The sequence below is a fragment of the Brachycentrus maculatus genome, unplaced genomic scaffold, assembly GCF_059751285.1.
Source record: "Brachycentrus maculatus isolate JH-2025_06_01 unplaced genomic scaffold, ASM5975128v1 h1tg000144l, whole genome shotgun sequence".
Taxonomy (NCBI): Eukaryota; Metazoa; Arthropoda; class Insecta; order Trichoptera; family Brachycentridae; genus Brachycentrus; species Brachycentrus maculatus.
The window spans coordinates 2,779,750-2,800,581 of NW_028280897.1; the positions used below are offsets into that span (position 1 = coordinate 2,779,750).

Below are 20,832 nucleotides of genomic sequence, written 5' to 3' on the forward strand. Positions count from 1 at the left end.
ATTACGGCTTGAAGCGTTCAGGTGGCTAGTCGCGCTTTTCAGTATCGGTGTTTTTGCGAAGTGAAGTTAGCAATGGAACTTACTCCTAAAATCTACAATCTGGGGATGAGCGAGGCTTTGTTCGAGAAACTCTTGGACCTGTTGATACCCGAAGTGGAGAAATTGAAGATGGGGTCGTACACTACGTTTTCGTCGTCCGATTTGATCCAAGTCTTCTTCCGGTAAGTTCTTTTTATATTATTTATTTATTTAATTATTTATTATTTTTATTAAATTATTTGAACACAATACTTTTCTGGTTATTAATATGATATTTCGACTTTTGTTAGCTTGTTTCACATTTTTCACGTTTTTAAAATAATTTATAAATAATATTTTTTAGCTTTTCTTTGCTTTATCACACATTTTTTTCGTTTCAAATCTCCTTCAAGTAAGTTTATTATATTATTTAAATACGATGCTGATAATACTTCTTCTTCTTCTTTTTCTTCTTCTTCTTCTTCTTCTAGCTCTTGTGGCTTGTTTTAATAGGGATTAGCCTCCTGCGATGTTAATTCCCAGCTCAGCAGATGCTAATAATTAATATAATTTTGGATTTCGTTAGCTTTTTCCGTGTTTCTTCGTTCCAAGACTTTATTATACTAGAGAAGTTTATTATATATTATATATATAAAGGTAAGGACTCGTAATAATCGTCGGGTATGTATGAGGAGATACATGAACGTGGAAGAGGCGAAGAATGTTTGCAAAGACAGGGTGGTGTGGCGTTCTATTCTCTCTGCCTACCCCTGCGGAGAAGCGGCGTGATGGATAGTTAGTTAGTTTTTAGTATTTATATAAATATTTGTATACAATGGTGATTTTTTTCCATGGTTTATTTTCCTTTTGTTTGCTTTGTTGCGATTTAATTTTTCCATTCCATTTTCATAGAGCCGTTATGTTATTTGTCCATGATGAAGCTAATTGGTCTCCGAGTGTGCGCTTATTATATTTAATTGAGGGCCATAAAAGGTTATCAAATATTGATTCATAGTAAATTCGGTTAATCTTTTTTTTTTCGAGAGTTTTCATCGGTTTCACTAAAATATTCCTGAAATATTGCTCTTGTGGGCGTATTTGATCCGAAAGCTTTTAAAGCTCTTTATACTCTTTTCTTTGTTGCATATTTTTATGGATAGGTTTGAACACTCGTAGAGGGCTTAAATCCATGTCCCAATAATTTATTTTTAGATTTCAATAAGATTACCAGTAAACCGTGGTTGTATGTTTATTTTAATATTTTAAATATTAATAAATCTATATTATTGCGTCAGCGTATGCGTGCCCGCATACGTACTCGCGTACATGCCCGTGTGCGTGCCCGTATGCGTGTTCATGTACGTGCCCGTATGCGTGCCTGTGTGCGTGCCCGTGTGCGTGCCCGTTTGTGTCCTTAAGCGTGTCTGTGTGCGTGACCGTGTGCGATGGCATATATATGCCCGAATGCGTGTTTGTGTACGTGCCCGTGTGCGTGCCCGTGTGCGTGCCCGTGTGCGTGCCCGTGTGCGAGCCCGTGAGCGTGCCCGTGTGCGTGCCCGTGTGCGTGCCCGTGTGCGTGCCCGTGTGCGTGCCCGTGTGCTTGCCCGTGTGCTTGCCCGTGTGCGTGCCCGTGTGCGTGCCCGTGTGCGTGCCCGTGTGCGTGCCCGTGTGCGTGCCCGTGTGCGAGCCCGTGAGCGTGCCCGTGTGCGTGCCCGTGTGCGTGCCCGTGTGCGTGCCCGTGTGCGTGCCCGTGTGCTTGCCCGTGTGCGTGCCCGTGTGCTTGCCCGTGTGCGTGCCCGTGTGCGTGCCCGTGTGCGTGCCCGTGTGCGTGCCCGTGTGCGAGCCCGTGAGCGTGCCCGTGTGCGTGCCCGTGTGCGTGCCCGTGTGCGTGCCCGTGTGCGTGCCCGTGTGCGTGCCCGTGTGCGTGCCCGTGTGCGTGCCCGTGTGCGTGCCCGTGTGCGTGCCCGTGTGCGTGCCCGTGTGCGTGCCCGTGTGCGTGCCCGTGTGCTTGCCCGTATACGTGTTGGTATACGTGACCGTATGCGTATTCGGATATGTGACCGTATGCGTGTTCGTGTACGAGCCTGTGTGCATGTGTGACTGTGTGCGTGCCCATATGCGTATGTACTATATTTATGTAATTAATCCATTTCTCTTAATATATTTGCGAATACTTTTCTTCTTTATTAATATTTTATTATATATATTGTATGTATATTGAAATTGTAAGAAGTATGATCACCATGTATTAGTTTTTTTGTTTTGCACTTCTCATAATTTGGTATAACTGCGTTTTATATAATAAAACAACCTCTATGTACATTTTTTCCATTTTTATTTTATTTAACCCGTGACCGGATTTCGACGAGACCCGGTCACTGGTAAAATAAAGTTGAAGTGGAGAAATACAGAGTACACAGTTGTCGTTTTATACACCGTGTCATTAGATGTTTCAATTGCACGTGTTTGGGAGGAAGGGCGGGTGTGGATGTCTGGGCGGGCGTGGATGTCTGGGCGGGTGTAGATGTCTGGGGTGCGTGGAGGGAGTAGAGAGACAGTGGGGTGTCTGCAGGGAGGCTGAGGATGTGGCTTTGCTCGAGATATATATATATATATATATATATATATATATATATATATATATATATATATATATATATATATATATATATATATATATATATATATATATATATATATATATATATATATATATATATATATATATATATATATATATATATATATATATATATATATATATATATATATATATATATATATATATATATATATATATATATATATATATATATATATATATATATATATATACATATAAATGTATATATATATATATATATATATATATATATATATATATATATATATATATATATATATATATATATATATATATATATATATATATATATATATATATATATATATATATATATAGTTGTGACACATAGTGGGAGTCGAACCTAGAGCCTTTGACTCAAAGACATGTACCGCGCGACATATAACACGCGACACCAACCACGGGACCGCATCCCGACTGATGTAAATTCTTGCATAATTATCTTGAAACGGAATTGCTTTTCGACCATCGAAAGTTATGAAGCGAGATTACATTTGACTAGGGCTGTAATATAAATTGAACATTGGAAGCGTACGGCTGTAAATCTAGGCGAACTCGAATTGCAACCGAATAAATTATTTCTTATTGTCACGTGCGTTTCATTTTCCAATAATAATTCGCCGACTGCAATTCGAATCATGTTTTTCATTTGCGTTTTTATTATTTCAGTTTACTTTTCATCACAGAGAAATTTATTGGTGTGTAGAATGTACGTATATCAATTTTCTATTTCTTCAAACCCTTATCCACACCCGATGGTGCATAGGGCACTGCAACATATAATCGCACTGTTATATTGATCGTTAACACATGAAGTAAAGGGGATCAGCCCTCCGCTTTAGGTAGTCCAGGGTTTCATTAAATAAATATTAGTGTGAAAAATCACTTATATTTATTTCCCCCCCCCCTTGGGAATCGAACCCGTGACCTCCAGTACGTTAGCTGAGCGTGCTGACCATTACATGATGGAGGGGAGAAATTGTTAATTTTATAATATATTATTATTTAGCAAAAGTCGATCCCTTAGACGAATGTGCGGCAAAACAATGTACGATAGATATTCGAATGGTGAAATTGGGATGGTCAATTTTGTGACATTGTTTCGCCTAGTTATGGCATTTTCAAACGAATGACATTCGTTTGAAAATGAAATAACTAGGCGATTTAATTTTTATTAATTTTTAGGTGTTTTGATTAAAAAATCAGTGTTTAATTTAACGTTAAAATGGAGCTTTACAAAGTAAACGCCAAATCTATAAACAGTTTAGATTTCACTGTTAGGCTTTTATTTTATTATATTATACTGTTCCAGGTACATCGGTGAAGGCCATACGATCGGAGAGATCGCTCGGAGCCTGGACAAGAGTCCGGCGAAGATCAGGAACATCGTCGACATATGTTCGTCGGCGGTCGACCGAGTCCTCTACCCCTACATGGAGACGCCCACGTCCATGGAGTGGACTCAGATCCGGAAGGAGTTCGGCATCCGCCAAGGATTCCCCCTGTGCATCGGCGCCTTGGACGGCAAGCCCGTGTGGATCAAGAGCCAGTCTAAAGCTTGCGGAGTCAAGTTCGGCTGCGCGCGGTACAGGCTCGGCGCCTTCTACGTCTTGGTCGACTCCCACGCCCGAATCACGATGATGGAGATCCTCAAGCGCACCCACACCCGCAACTCGATCCAGTGTACACACTTAAGCTACTTTTTCATGGCCATACGCAGAAATGGGTTCCCGAGCCCTGTCAACTTTCCGGGAACCAATGTCGTTCTGCCGAACGTAGTGCTCGCTCCGCGCGGCTTCCCGCTCAGGGGGAACATCATGATCCCGTTCCTGCCGGCGGATACGGAAGCCAAGTTTGGAAACGCGCACTACAACATGCTCCATGAAAAAGTACGCAAGTGTGCCACTATCGCGTTAAACATCCTCGAGGATCGGTTCAAGATCTTGGATTCGGACGTGGCGATGGAAATCGAGAACGTCGAGGCGATCTGCAGGGCCATGTGCCTCATCCACAACTTCATCCTGATGTCGTCCGATGAGGTCCAGATCGACATGGATGCCAACGTGGACCCCAACACCCGACTGGCCCAAGACCCTGCATTCTCCACGGTGTGCGGCTCTACCACGCGCGCCAAGTTTGTCAAATGCTTCGAGATGACTCGATACACGTGAGTACATTATTTTATTTTCTATTCTTATCTTTGCGTGTTAAGTACAGTGCTGGAGGTCCCGGGTTCGATTCCCAGGTGGAGGGTGAAAATAAATATTGATGATTTTATACTCTAATATTTATTTAATATTACCCTGAAGCGCAGGAGTGATCACCTTGCCTTCACGTAAGTTACTATTAAGATAACACTGCGTCAATATGATGCAATGCTCCATGCACCATTGGGTGCGGATAAGGGTTAAAAGAAGAAATTTATTTTATTTCCCGGTTTTCTACAACATTTTGAATGTGTCCAAATACTTGTTCGCAAATCTGGATTATCTCCAATTAGGAGTTATTTTTACACATATCAACATGAATATGTAGAAGAAGAGAGAATATGGAAGTCTGGGCATTTACAGGGCTTAGTTGTGTTTACATTAATAAACTCAAAAGACAACTTTTACAAGTTTAAAAGGATATATTTCAATCAAATAATTATGTCACATGTTCACCTCAGTTCATATTAGAAAATGAGAGAATTTTAAACAAATATGTGTTTATATGTATGAATTTTTTGTTACAGCCCTCCACCATACTGATCCTTCAACTAAGCCGCACATCTACATATATGTCATCGTGTCATCTATGTCAATCTACAAAACAACCAAATATACTCATCCAACATGTTACAACGACTCACAAGGTTGAAAACGGGACTCCGTTTCGTACTGAATTTTAAAACTCAATACGAAACGTTCAATGTAGTGATAAATAAGTGATATTTTACAATAGTTGATAGTTCTAAAGCCCGGGAACACAGGCTAGATAGCAGTTTGAGGCTGTCGGGTCAACTTTTTACATTCAACGGCATTTTTGTATTGAAAGTCTACCTGCGGCAATTTGAAACAATTGACTCCGCTGGTCTGTTTTCGCTACTACTTAAAAATACAAAACGTATTTTTTTGTTCATACCAAAAATGATTTTCTTTTTACATTTCTTTTAATTCCTATGTGCCATATTATATGTAAGTTCTTATGAAACTCTTTGTAATTTTTTTTAAAATGTATATTAAAAAAAAAAAACAAAAAAAACAAAAAAAATATATAAAAAAAATAAAACATTAAAAAAAACCTTTAACCTATACAGATTAATTGTAAGCGTTTTTCAATTTATTCATAAATGTGATGTATTAAAAATGTCAATTATTATTCTAAAGGATAATTATCCGTAATAAATACATATTACGAACATGTAAAATTCTTTTCATTTGATAATTTTTACAATCGCATATCCCTATGTCCCAAGTATTATGATTTTACTTTTAGGTTTTTATTTTATAACTAGCTGTACCCGGCTGCGTGTTGCTATCGATCAGTCTGATTGAATGGAAAAGAAACAAAATACTTTTTAGGGTAGGCAGTGGAGGTAGGTAGAAAGGTAAGCTGGTACTACATACTAGGGTAGGTAGTAAGGTAAGCTGGTTCCACTAATTAGGGCAGGCAGTATATGTAGGTAAGTAAGGTTAGCTGGTACCGTTAACTAGGATAGGCCGTAGAGGTAGGTAGAAAGGTAAGTTAGGTACTACTTACAAGGGTAGACAGTAGAGGTAGGTAGTAAGGTAAGCTGGTACCACTAACCAGGATAGGCAGTGCAGGTAGGCAGTAAGGTAAGTTAGATACTACTTACTAGGGTAGGTAGTAGAGGTAGGTAGTAAGGTAAGATAGGTACTACTTACAAGGGTAGACAGTAGAGGTAGGTAGTAAGGTAAGCTGGTACCACAAACCAGGATAGGCACTGCAGGTAGGTAGTAAGGTAAGTTAGATACTACTTACTAGGGTAGGTAGTAAGGTAAGTTAGATACTACTTACTAGGGTAGGTAGTAAGGTAAGTTAGATACTACTTACTAGGGTAGGCTGTAGAGGTAGGTAGTAAGGTAAGCTGGTATTACATACTAGGGTAGGTAGTAAGGTAAGCTGGTTCGACTAATTAGGGCAGGCAGTATATGTAGGTAAGTAAGGTTAGCTGGTACCGTTAACTAGGATAGGCCGTAGAGGTAGGTAGAAAGGTAAGTTAGGTACTACTTACAAGGGTAGACAGTAGAGGTAGGTAGTAAGGTAAGCTGGTACCACTAACCAGGATAGGCAGTGCAGGTAGGTAGTAAGGTAAGTTAGATACTACTTACTAGGGTAGGTAGTAGAAGTAGGTAGTAAGGTAAGATAGGTACTACTTACAAGGGTAGACAGTAGAGGTAGGTAGTAAGGTAAGCTGGTACCACAAACCAGGATAGGCACTGCAGGTAGGTAGTAAGGTAAGTTAGATACTACTTACTAGGGTAGGCTGTAGAGGTAGGTAGTAAGGTAAGCTGGTACCACTAACCAGGATAGGCCGTAGAGGTAGGTAGTAAGGTAAGTTTTATACTACTTACTAAGGTAGGCAGTAGAGGTAGGTAGTAAGGTAAGATAGGTACTACTTACAAGGGTAGACAGTAGAGGTAAGTAGTAAGGTAAGCTGGTACCACTAACCAGGATAGGGACTGCAGGTAGGTAGTAAGGTAAGTTAGATACTACTTACTAGGGTAGACAGTAAAGGTAGGTAGTAAAGTAAGCTGGTACAACTTACTAGGATTGGCCGTAGAGGTAGGTAGTAAGGTAAGTTATGTACTACTTACGAGGGAATGCAGTAGAGGTAGGTAGTAAGGTAAGTAAGTTACTACTTACTAGGGTAGACAGTAGAGGTAGGTAGTTAGGTAAGCTGGTACCACTAACCAGGATAGGCAGTGCAGGTAGGTAGTAAGGTAAGTTAGATACTACTTACTAGGGTAGACAGTAAAGGTAGGTTGTAAGGTAAGCTGGTACCACTAACTAGGATAGGCCGTAGAGGTAGGTAGTAAGGTTAGTTATATACTACTTACTAGGGTAGGCAGTAGAGGTAGGTAGTAAGGTAAGTAAGTTACTACTTACTAGAGTAGACAGTAGAGGTAGGTAGTTAGGTAAGCTGGTACCACTAACCAGGATAGGCAGTAGAGGTAGGTAGTAAGGTAAGTCGGGACTAGGGTAGACAGTAGAGGTAGGTAGTAAGGTAAGCTAGATACTACTTAGAAATGTAGGGTGGGTACTGATAACGTTTTGATGTCATGTTGGGTTGTCTAAATGTGTTCTTACTATTTTCGTACGTTTAATCGGACTGATCCACGGCAACGGGTGACAAGATATAGCCATTAGTCATTTATATTTCAAATAGTTCGGTTTAGAGTCTGATGATGTCGGTTACGACGAAACCAGATCACTGGTACAAATAAAATGCATGTGGAAATAACTATATAGTTGTTATTTTATTATAAACAGGTATTAAATACATATTATTTTTTGACAACTCATCAAAGATGAAGAAGAATATGGAAGTCTGGGCATTTACGGGGCTTACGACCGTCATAGGCTGGTTTAAGTGATCACTTTACACACGTGTAACATTCACCAATTCTACCCATTATTGACAACCACACTACTCAAATTCTTGGAAGTTCTATATATATGAACCAATTTAGAAACCTTGTTCATGAATCACTAGAACTTCACTAGAGACATTTATTGGTGAGATGTAAAGAAGCTTTTTATTAAGCAGAAACTCTTATATTAGTATGTGAGATCCGAATCCTGGATTATAATCACACACATGAGAAACGCCAGAAAATACCATTTTCATTTTTATTATTAAGCTTATAATTTGACCAGATAATTTATTTACAACATTTTGATTGTGTCCAAATACTTGTTCACAAAATCTGGATTATCTCCAATTCTTCATCTTTGATGAGATGTCAAAAAATAATATGAAAATAACTCCTGTAATTGGAGATAATCCAGATTTTGTGAACAAGTATTTGGACACAATCAAAATGTTGTAAAGGTATTAAATACATTTATTTAAAAAAACCGTTGTAATATTTATGTTGTTGTATTTGGATTTGACTCTTATTTTTATTTTATTTTTATTTTAACTTATACCACTATTTCTTAAAAGTCATAGTAAATCGACATGCATATCGTGGTGTGTCCTTATTGTCATATAATTTATCTTCGACTTGACCTTTGATCTTTTCCTTTGCCCCCTCTCCTCCCTCCCGCCCCTCTTCCAGGCATTTTAACTAACTTACAAATGTGAAATTTTGGATACAAATATTAAATATAGACATTGTGTTACTTCTTAATTGTTGGGAAATATATCCAAAATAAAACAAGGTTTTTGTTGGATTGAATTCTACATACTACGACCCATTGCAGGCCTAACACTTCGCGACAGAGTAAGAAACTCAGATATAAGAAAAATCTGCGATGTTGAAGATGTTGTGCGATGGGGAAGAGAAAGAAGACGTTTCTGGAGAGATCATGTGAGAAGAGCGAGTTCGGATCGAGTGGTGAGGGTGGCAGCGGACAGCAGCATAGGCGGGATTAGACCCCCAGGAAGACCACCTAAACGATGGAAGGATAGCTGGTCTTCCACCTTCCAGGACCGACCCGAGAATGACAGGACCTAGTCCTAAAAGAAGAAGAAGAAGAAGAAGAAGAAGAATTCTACATTTATTTATAAATATCTTAATACGTGACGCGTTTCGTCTTCTTAGGACTTTATCAAACACAATCAAACATTGTCAAACACATTATATCACATGTGTTTAATAATGTCCTAAGAAGACGAAAAGCGTCACGTATTAAGATATACATAAATAAATGTAGAATTTAATCCAACAAAATCCTTGTTTTATTTTGGATATATACCCAACAATTCATTATGGAATTCTACCAACTGTCTGCAGTTACAATATATGGAATTGTTCAGTTAACATTCCAAATAAAATAAAATAAATTAAAATGAAAATAACAATCCATAGCGACTTGTGTTCCTATTTACTTTTAAACACTGTTTGTTAAGCTATCAGCGAAAGCTAAACTGGCAGTACACAACGGAGTCCTGGTTCCGACCCTAATGTATGGAAGTGAAACATGGAGTTGGCAAAAGAAGGATGAAAGTAGACTGAATGTAGTCGAAATGCAATCTCTCAGAAGAATGTGCGACAAAACGATGTTTGATAGATGTCCGAATAGTGAAATAAGGAAAGAATGCAAAGCTGAGACAAGCATTATCGATAAAATTAAGAAAGGTGTGTTGAGATGGTTTGGGCATGTAGAACGAATGAGTGAGGAAAGAACGTTAAAACAAATTTATGAGGCGAATATAAATGGGAAAAGGAGCAGAGGAAGACCGAGAAACACTTGGCACGATCAGGTATGCCAAATACTTTCAAGCGGTCTGGTTAGGATTCAAAACAATCGGTGGGTATGTACGAGGAGATGGCTTTCTATTCTCTCTGCCTACCCCTGCGATGGTTAGTTAGTTATTATGTGAACCTAAGTCTAAATTTTAGAGCTGTGTCCTTAATAACATCATTTAAGATAATTTTTCTTAATTTTTAAGATTCAGCGCATATATTTTTTGCTTCGACAATTATAGTTGTTTTAATGTATTGCCAAACCACTTACTAGGTATGTTTATATGCAGTTACATAGTAAGATGACATAATCAGACCCGACGCAGGAATTTCTGGCGCCCTTAAAATGTAAAAATAACTAAATAAGTTACTAACTATCACGCCTCATCCCCGAAGAGGTAGGCAGAGAGAATATAATGCCACACCTGTCTTACTTTGCACAAAAAATTCACTTCTACCACAGTCAAACATCTCATGCATACAAGCCGATCAATCCGACTTCTGACCTTACCACATTCAAGTATTTGAAATACTTGATCATGCCAAGTTTTCTTCGGCCTTCCCCTGTTTCTATTACCATCCACATTCACCTCAAACAAATTGTTTAACTATCCTTCCTTCACTCATTCGATGCACATACCCAAATCATAGATGTTCGAATGGTGAAATAAGGAATGAATGCAAAGCTGAGATAAGCATTATTGATACAATTAAAAAGGTGTGTTGAGATGGTTTGGACATGTGGATCGAATGAGTGACGAATAAACGGAATAAAAATTATGAAGCGATTGTAGTTGGAAAAAGGAGCAGAGGAAGACCTTGGAAAACTTGGCATGATCAGATATTGCTCACTCCCTTCAGCAACGTCATACATCAAAAATCGATAATTTCAGTTGTGCATGTTTTTGGAAAACATGGTGCATGCCCAGAAAATGTACTTTATCCCAGCAAAAGCGGGATATTTTTAACTTAATATAATATTTACCCGCTACAGGGCAGAAAGTGTTGTTTTTGCATTTTGAAGAAAATGTATTGTTTTATTATTTTTTTAAATATACTTACTGAATATTTTTAAAATGGAAAAAAAACATTCAGGTTTTACCTTAAAAGATCTGTTGCACAGAAAAAAGTTCAATAAGTGACTTGATATTTATTTTCAATACATTTTATTATATTTTTTAACTTTAAAAACGATCTCCGGAAAAATCTTTTTTTATACATATATGACGTTGTTGAAAGGAGTGAGCGATATGTCAAATACTTGAAAGTAGTAGAAACAATCAGCGGAAATATATGAGGAGGATGTATGAATTTGGAAGAGGCGAAGAATGTTCTCTCTGCCTAGCCCTGCGGAGATGCGGCTTGATGGTTAGTTAGTTGGTTTCCAGCTACGATCTAAAGCCACCTTGATCCGGGCCTGTTGCCTGAGTGCGTCCAAATACTTGTTCACAAATCTGGATTATCTCCAATTATATATAAAAAAAAAAATAATAAAACCCTTATCCGCACCCCAATGATGCATAGGGCACTGCGTCATATAAACGCAGTGTTATCTTGATCGTTTACACATGAAGGAAAGGTTATCAGCCCTGCGCTTCAAGTACCAGTCCAGGGTAATAATATTGAATAAATATTACAGTGAAAAAATCACTTATATTTATTTTACCCCTCTTGGGAATCGAACCCGGGACCTCCAGAACGGTAGCTGAGCGTGCTGACCATTACACTACGGAGGCGGACAAATTATATTATTTTTCATATTATTTTTTGACATAATATCATCAAAGATGAAGAAGAATAATATAAGACTTACACAAACGTACTAATATAAGAGTTTCTGCTTAATAAAAAGATTCTTTACATCTCACCAATAGAAGTCTTAAGTGAATTTCTAGTGATTCAAGAACAAGGTTTGTAAATTGGTTCATATACATAGAACTTCCAAGAATTTGAGAAGTGTGGTTACCAATAACGGGTAGAATTAGTGAATGTTACACGTGTGTAAAGTGATCACTTATACTAGCCTATGAAGGTCGTCAGCCTGGTAAATGCCCAGACTTCCATATTCTTCTTCATCTTTGACGACATGTCAAAAATAAAAAAAACAAATTTTTGACAAAAGTTCATGATCAAGTTCACAACAGCCATCTATGATGGGATTTAGAAAGTCTTTTTTGTAGAGATCCTTTTATTTTTATGGAAGATCTGAACCCGGATTATTTTACATACTGGGTAACACCTGAAAACCTGATTTTTTATTTTTACGCACCTTATACTTTGACAAATTACGTGATCACTTAAACCAGCCTATGACGGTCGTCAGCCCGGTAAATGCCCAGACTTCCATATTCTTCTTTTTCTTTGATGATGTGTCAAAAATAATATGGAAGTCTAGGAATGATGGCTGTAGCGTACTCATATGTACCGTGTCATGAGATTTATCAATATATCTAGGAATTCCGAAATTTTGAGTAGGTAGTATGGTTGTCAATCATCAGTATTCTAACATTCAACGTACGTACAAGATAAACGACGATAAACGATAAAACTATAATGTTCGTACGTTCAAGAGTACGTGCAACGTTCACCATTCTGGTGAATGTTGCACGTGTGTAAAGTGATTTCTTAACCAGCCTATGACATATGTAATATTAGATTTTATTGAATATAAGAGTGAAATCGCTAATATTTATTTGACCTCCCTTGAGAATCGAACCCGGGACCTTCAGTACGGTAGCCGAGCGTGCTGACCACTACGGAAGCGGACATGTAAAGAAATATCGTGCAAATTAATTAAATTATGAAAAAATCTAAAACTAAAACTACGCATTTGTTTGAAGCGGAAAGCTGATCACCTTTCCTACACGTGTTAACGATCAAGATAACACTGCGTTTATATGATGAAACGCCTTATGTGCCATTGGAGTTCGAACAATGGTTCGAAGATACTGAATAAAAATTTAAATGAATATATAAAATTTCATTGACTCAAGTGTTCCGGATAATCCGCTTCCCAGTTAACCCGACCCCGGGAAATCGGGAGAACGGCATATTTTGATTTGATTCCTTCCAGTAAACATTTATGAATTTATCCCGCCGTCGCTGTTGTTATCGCGGGATCATTACGTCAGCGGTCGAGTCGGACCAGAAGAAATTTAGTATCCTAGCTCATAAAAAGAGTCATTTTTCTCAAATAATACCAGACAACAATGGGCATTAAGCATATATCGCACACGACGCCATTGCGAACTACGCGACTAATGGTAATTGATGGTGATTTACTTCCAACGCTGAACAATAATTATTGTGTGCCCTTAAACAAAACACAACTGTTCTAAGGACATTGCTATAACTATAAAAAAATTCAATATTTTTATCGCCATCGTTATACAGGCTGTTTTTTTAGAGTTAATAAAATATGATAAATAATACCCTTATCCGCACCCCAATGGTCCATAGGGCACAGCTTTATATAAACGCAGTGTTATCTTGATCGTTTACACATGAAGGAAAGGTGATCAGCAACCCGCTTTAAGACCAGTCCAGGGTTATATTGAATAAATATTACAGTGAATAAAAACACTTATATTTATTTGACCCCCCTGGGAATCGAACCCGGGACCTCCAGAACGGTAGCCGAGCGCGCTGACCATTACACTACAGAGACGAACAGAATAGAGTTACCTATCTAAATTCAAATAATAAATTTATGGTGGAACCCGCCGCGTGGCATGTTGCGCCATATTGTTAAAACCATAACTCTGTCACATCAATGCCATTCAAATGAGGTATGAAGACGTCAGTAATCATGGTTTTGTGGCGCTTTCCATTGACTGTAACATTCTAGCCGACATCGTCTTTAAAAAAAATATGGGTCAATGATTCTACATACCTGCCCATAAAGCACACCAAACAGTGACTTTTAATGAATGTAAGGGCGTCTCGTCAAAGGCTTCTTGCTTTTCTTCACTCCGAATTCGGCAATTCTGCTTCTTGACATAGCCATTACCAAAACTGTGCCTCATCGCTGAACAAAATTTTTCGTTGAAAAATAGGATCAAGCTGAATATTGTTTTCGGCCCGTTCACCGAACCTATGACACGCATAATGGTCATCACTCTATTCATGGTGAAATAGCAAAACGTGCCGACTGCAAATCAACTGTCAACATAATTATTGATTGATTCGGCATTAACTTTGTGGAATGACATTTGATTTTTTTTAAATTAAACACTTGTAATAAACCACTTAATGAGTTTTATTTTAAATATACACGACTAGTTTCATAAACTAACAGAAGTTTTCATCTACAGGGAACTGATAGGAACTAAAACTAATAAGAAAAAATAATAAGGGGTATATATTGAAGAGGTTGATAGGGTAATAAATATAGGAGGGAGTTAAGGAACGGGATTTTTGTAAATGGAAACATAGACAATAATGGTGACGTATTTTGGAATAGTTTATTATCAATTAATGTTTTATCTGAATTAAAATTTTTATGCTGAATATTACAATACGGAGGCGAACAAAACTCGGCTACTGTTCTGGAGGTCCCGGGTTCAATTAAATATTAGTGATTTTTTCACAATAATATTTATTCAATATAACCCTGGACAGGGAGCGGCTAACCTGAAGCGGAGGGCTGATCACCTTTCCTTCATGTGGAAACGATCAAGATAACACTGCGTTTATATGAAGCAGTGCCCTATGCACCATTGGGGTGCGGACAAGGGTTTTATATTATTATTATTATTGTAAAAAATATGTATTTCTAAATAAATATATTAGTACAATTATAAAAATATAACTCATTAATTGGTTTATTACAAGTACTATTTTTTTTAAGTAGTCAACTTAATTAGCGGTAGTGGGTGCCTCCGTCAATTTATTGAGTGAATTTTTAATTTGTAACCTCCAAAAAAAACATACTGTATATGGTACGTAAAATACTTGAAGGTGGTCTATCGAGGAATATATATGAAGAGAATGAATGCACGCATGTATATGCGCGTGTAAAATATTAGAACTAACTAACTAACTAACCAACCATCATGCCGCTTCTCGGCAGGGGTAGACGGAGAGAATATAACGCCACACCACCCTGCCTTTGCAAACTTTCTTCGGGTATTCCACGTTTATGTATCTCCTCATACATACCCGCCGATTATTTCGACTCCCAATCTGACCAAGCACAAGTATTTCACATACCTTTTTTTTTCATTCAACCATTGTATATTCCCTTCAAAAATTTGTTTTACCATTCTGTCCTCACTTATTCATTCCACATGGCCAACACACCTTTCTTATTTTTATCGTTTTGTACTGACATTTCTTGGTGGAACCGCATTTTATAGAATAAAATAACAACTATGTAATTTTTTCCACATGAATTTTATTTGACCAGCAACCGGGTTTCGTCGTAACCGACACCATCACACTGGTGATGTCCCGTGACACCAGTCTGACGATGTCGGTTACGACGAAACCCGGTTGCTGGTCAAATAAAATTAATGTGGAAAAAATTACATACTTGTTATCTTATTATACTTATTTCTTATTTTTATTGTCCGCCTCCGTGGTGTAATGGTCAGCGTGTTTAGATACCATGCTGTATGTCCCGGGTTCGATTCCCAGGGGGGGGAATAAATATTAGTGATTTCACACTGTAATATTTATTTTATATTACCCTGGACTGGTTCCTGAAGCGCAAGAGTGATCACCTTGCCTTCGTATAAGTAATGATCAAGATAACAGTGCGTCAATTCGATGCAGTGCCCTATGCACCATTGGGTACGGATAAGGGTTATAAGTAAGTAAGTATTTTTATCGGTACGGCTTATCTTGCCTTGCATTCTTTCCTTATTTCACCATTCGAACATCTATCATACATTGTTTTGCCGCACATTCGTCTGCATTCAGTCTGCATTTATCCTTCTTTTACCAACTCCATGCTTCTCTTCACTTCCATACTTTAGAGTTGGAACTAGGCTCCGAGGTTTTCGAATGTCAACTAGCAGTATTTCTGATAAGGGGACATCAACAAGCAGATACAATACTTTGGGTGAATTGTGTTAAAAAAATGAAATAAAATCCTTGGCTATATAAGTACGCAAATGGTGTGTAGGGCACTGCATCGAATCGACGCGGTGTTAAGGCCCAGTATTCCTTAAATATCTAGAACATTTTTTTCTTCTTTTTCTTCTTTACCCTTATCCGCACCCAATGGTGCATAGGGAACTGCATCGTATTGACGCTCTGTTATCTTGATCGTTAACACACGAAGGAAAGGTGATCAGCCTTCCGCTTCAGGTACCAGGGTAATATTGAATAAATATTAGAGTGAAAGTCTGTTTTACTTATTTGACCCTCCTTGGGAATCGAACACGGGGCCTCCAGTACGGTAGCCGAGCTTGCTGACCATTACACTACCTAGGCGGACAAAAAATATAATTTTCTCAAAATCCCGGTAAAAAAATCGTGAAAATTGATTTCTTTCTTAAAATACCGTTTTTGGACTGACAAATTAATTAGTTATTAGTATTCTAAAAAACAAACAAAAATCCGTAATAAATTCTTTAAAAAAACGGACGTGGAAAAGTGTCACGTTGTATCCCCTTAATTGAATCATTAATTTTATAAAGTCGGAGAAATCGGAGCTGTGCTCTATCAATGGGTATATGGCATGGATAGAATTTATGAAACAGAAACAGGGGAAGACCGAGGAAAAATTGACACGGTCAAGTATTTTAAATATTCAAATTCATTTTCAGTACGTTGGATAAAGAAGGATGCCGATTTCATTAATTGATTCGGCAGTCATTTTGTAGCGTTATCTTTCCAATTAAATTTTATTTATTTTCCCTTGGTTATTACCACGTATATGGTATTACAATCGATTGGGCGAAACGCGTTTCTATGGATTTATCATTAAGGTCGTATCATTATATCGAAACACGTACAGCAATAGTTTTCAATAAATAGGGGTGTAAACCAATGTTTTTTTTTATTTTAAAATTGAAAGTATTTTACTATCTATTTAAAAGATGATTTATCTGAATAAGTGTCGCATAGCGCTCACTCCTTTCAACAACGTCATATATATAAAAAAATCGTCAATTTTCAGTTGTGCCCAGAAAATGTCCTATATCCCATCAAAAGCGGCATATTTTTAACTTAATATTTACCCGCTACAGGGCAGAAAGTTTTGTTTTTGCATTTTGAAGAAAAGGTATTGTTTTATTGTTTTTTTAAATAAAAAATGGTGAAAAACTATTCAGAATTTACCTAAAACGATATGTTGCACAGTAAAAAGTTCAATAAGTGGCTTGATATTTATTTTTAATGCATTTTATTATATTCTTAAACATTAAAAACGATCTACTGAAAAAACAACGTTTTTTATTTATGACGTTGTTGAAAGGAGTGAGCGATGTACGATCTAAACTCTTCCTAACTTCCTAAACACTTCTTTTAAATGTAATATTTTCTATTTTTAATTAATGTTTTACTTAGTAAATACCACTATTTCTTAAAATCTACTGTGACACGTTTTTCGATGCATTCCGCATCATTTTCAAACACCGTATGTAATATTTTCGTTACAAGTTGAAATATTTTGGTTGGTTGGAAGATATTGCTTTTTAGCAATAATCCCGCCAACGTACTTATTTCTTTTCTGTACATGAAGTTTGAATAATTAAAATAAATAAAAATTCTGAATACAGATAAAAATTAACATCCTTGTAAACCTTGGGATGGTTTTGGCATGTGAATCGAATGAGTGAAAAAAGAACAGTAAAAAAAATAGGCGAATGTAGAAATAGAAGCAGTTGAAGACTGAACCCTTGGCATGATCAAGAATTTCAAATACTTGAGCGTGTTCAGGTCAGGAGTCGGAATAATCGGCAGGTATGTACGGAGACATCCACGAATGTGGAAGAAGCGAAGATTGTTTGGAAAGGCAGTTTTCTGTGGCGTTCTATTTTCTCTGCCTACCCCTGCGAGTATGCGGCGTGTTGATTGATTAGTTTAGTGAGTTTTAAAATATTTTTATGAAATATACATAGTCGGGTTGTGGTCCCATGGTTTGTGTCGCTGATTCTTGAGTCAGAGTTTCTGGGTTCGAATCCACTCTAAAATGATTTGATATCTATTTTTAATAATGAGCCGCTTAGGCTCACAGAAACTGAAATATTTTTATAAACATAATTATTTTTTTTTTTTATCGGAGGATCAAACATATGAGAATAGAAAGTAAAATGAAAATATACAAAACATGTGTTCGACCAATAGCCACTTATGGGATTGAGGCAAGAGCAGATACTTCCAGAACAAAATCTCGACTTCGAACCTCCGAGATGAAGACTCTCAAATCCATAACCGGAAACACCGAGTAAGAAATACCGACATCCGGAGCATGTGTAAGACGGAGGATATCGTGAGGTGGGGACGACAACGAAGGCGATACTGGAAGGAACATATAAACAAAATGTCAGAAGACAGATTTCCACGTATCGCCCTCCAAGGCAACCCTGAAGGACGCAGACCCCAAGGCAGACCTCCGAAAAGATGGAAAGACAGCTGGGAGTCAACGTCCCAAGAGCGACATACGGAGGCACAAACAGATCCCTAGGATCGACAAAAAGAAGAAGAAGAAGAAATATTTATCTTTTTAAGAAAAAAATTATGCGTATGTATGTTACGTAAAGGACAGCACTGCTGCAAAAGGTTAAGAAAAGTAAATACTAAGTAATTCTTCATTTAATCTGATGATGGAATGATTATTCCAAAACCAGTAGTCACGAAGTAGTGCTTTTAAAAGGTATTACACAAAGTGAATGATGAATGCCAAAGAGAGTGAATGATAAATAAGTACTATTAATTAGGAAAAAGAAGAAGAAAAACAATCGTTATATGCTTGCTACTCTAAAAATAATCATTCGCCATTCGCCATTCGCCATTCGCCATTCGTCAGCCTTTTCAACATTTTGCACGGGTTTGCAGAAAATTGAAACGACGAAATGTTATATTTTACTCGAGCAAAGCTCAGAAATTATAAAAATTATTTTGTTATATCATCAGAATATTTGGTTAAATTTTGAAATGCAATGAATATATCAGTTGTATGAAGAAATTCAAACTGATGAAAATTTTATTTGCATAGTGACATCTATCGACGAAAGATAGAATCTTTTAAAACGTTTCACACGGTAGTTTCACGATGGTGAGTATCCTGGGTGTAAAGCTTTACCAAAATGTCAACAGATGTAGGGGCTATGTAATTTTAATTAATTTTTAATGTATTAATATTTTTATTTATAATATTTGTGTGTCTGTGTAATAATTTGTATAAAAAATAAAACTGTTTTTTTAATGATAGGAATATATTAATGTATTAAATTCTTTTTCACTTCACTTTTTTCTGTCTGTAAGTAAATGTATTTTATTTATCGTGGTGAGAATCCAGGGTGTAGAGCTTTACCAAAATGCTCACAGATGACATATAATTTTATTAATGAAGATAATTTAATACTTCATAAACTTTTTAGCTCGTTTAGATACTAAGCTGGAATTTCCGCGTTTGATTCCCGGGGGAGTCAAAATATATAATTTTTCTCTCTAACATTTACTTTATATTACCCTGGACTAGACTTGAATAGCAGGACTGATCGCCTTTGCTTCATATAATAAACAATAAAATATAACATTGCATTAATTCGATGCAGTGCCCGATGCACCATTGGGTGTGGATAAGGGTCAGTATTGTATCCGTCGGCCAATTGACATCCAGATATGTCTAATGAACAAAAAAAATCATCTACATTTATTTACCGATTGCTGTGAAAAATTGTCACAGCGTTGCGTGTGAATACACGCACGTTTTTATTTGTCAATCTTTCTTTATTAATATGATTAAAAATATTCGTTTGTTCAAAATCTTAAGTCTGCTAAAAGTATTCATAAATTTCTCTGAATTTTTAATATAACGTCAGGTACATTCGAATAGGTACGCGCGTGTTCTTATATACTTATATACGTATATTTAAAAAAATATATATTGTAATGGCAGTGCCATCTGTTAAAAGTAACAGCACCATACTGAAAACAAAACGTTGCTCCTGGCGGACAGCGTGGTTCTTAAAAGCTACTGAGCATTTTCAATGCTTTTTTTAATGCGTAGTGTTTTCAGATATTTATATTTATTTTTCTCGTTCCTTCATAAGTATTGAAAATTGTACATTATAGTAATGTGTGTTTTCTGTTTTATCGATGTTTTAATTAACCAGACTATGCCACAGCGATACGTGGCTGAATACAACTAGTTTTTTTTTTATAATACATTATATTACCTACGCTTTTTTCGTTCGAGGAGGTACATTATCCATTTCGATCGCCCGTTGATTTTTGTACATATCCTTAGTATTACTCGTGGTTAATTTTACAAATGATTTTCCGCTATCAATTTTATCATTAATCAAAAAATTAAAAATAAAAGAAAAATTTTAAAATTCGTTCACTGGATCGATTATGTTGACAACATAAAAAATACCCCCACTCTTTCAATCATCGTTACGTTCAGAACCGGATTGTGTTTTATTTTATATTTTTATTATTTATTATTTAATATTGTCAAATATTATAAACGTAATAGTTTATATATTCCATATGATACCTTTTTTCCCGGATCGGATTCCGGAGAAAGCTGTTATGATTTTCTTATTCCTTGTGTGTCCAAATACTTGTTCACAA

At 36.9% G+C, this 20,832-nt stretch overlaps 1 protein-coding gene across 1 annotated transcript; it reads right to left on the minus strand.

Annotated features, from left to right (window-relative positions):
• Window positions 1-1,296: 1,296 nt before the first annotated feature.
• Srg3 (Sting-regulated gene 3) lies at window positions 1,297-2,112 on the minus strand. The gene has a single exon (XM_088260953.1). It carries the CDS (start codon window positions 2,110-2,112, stop codon window positions 1,297-1,299), a length of 816 nt encoding a protein of 271 aa, XP_088117079.1.
• Between the last annotated feature and the right edge of the window lie 18,720 nt (window positions 2,113-20,832).

Coding starts and splice junctions, on each gene's coding strand:
- Srg3 (XM_088260953.1), bottom strand. CDS start 2,112: ATGCACACAGGCTCGTACACGAACACGCATACGGTCACATATCCGAAT.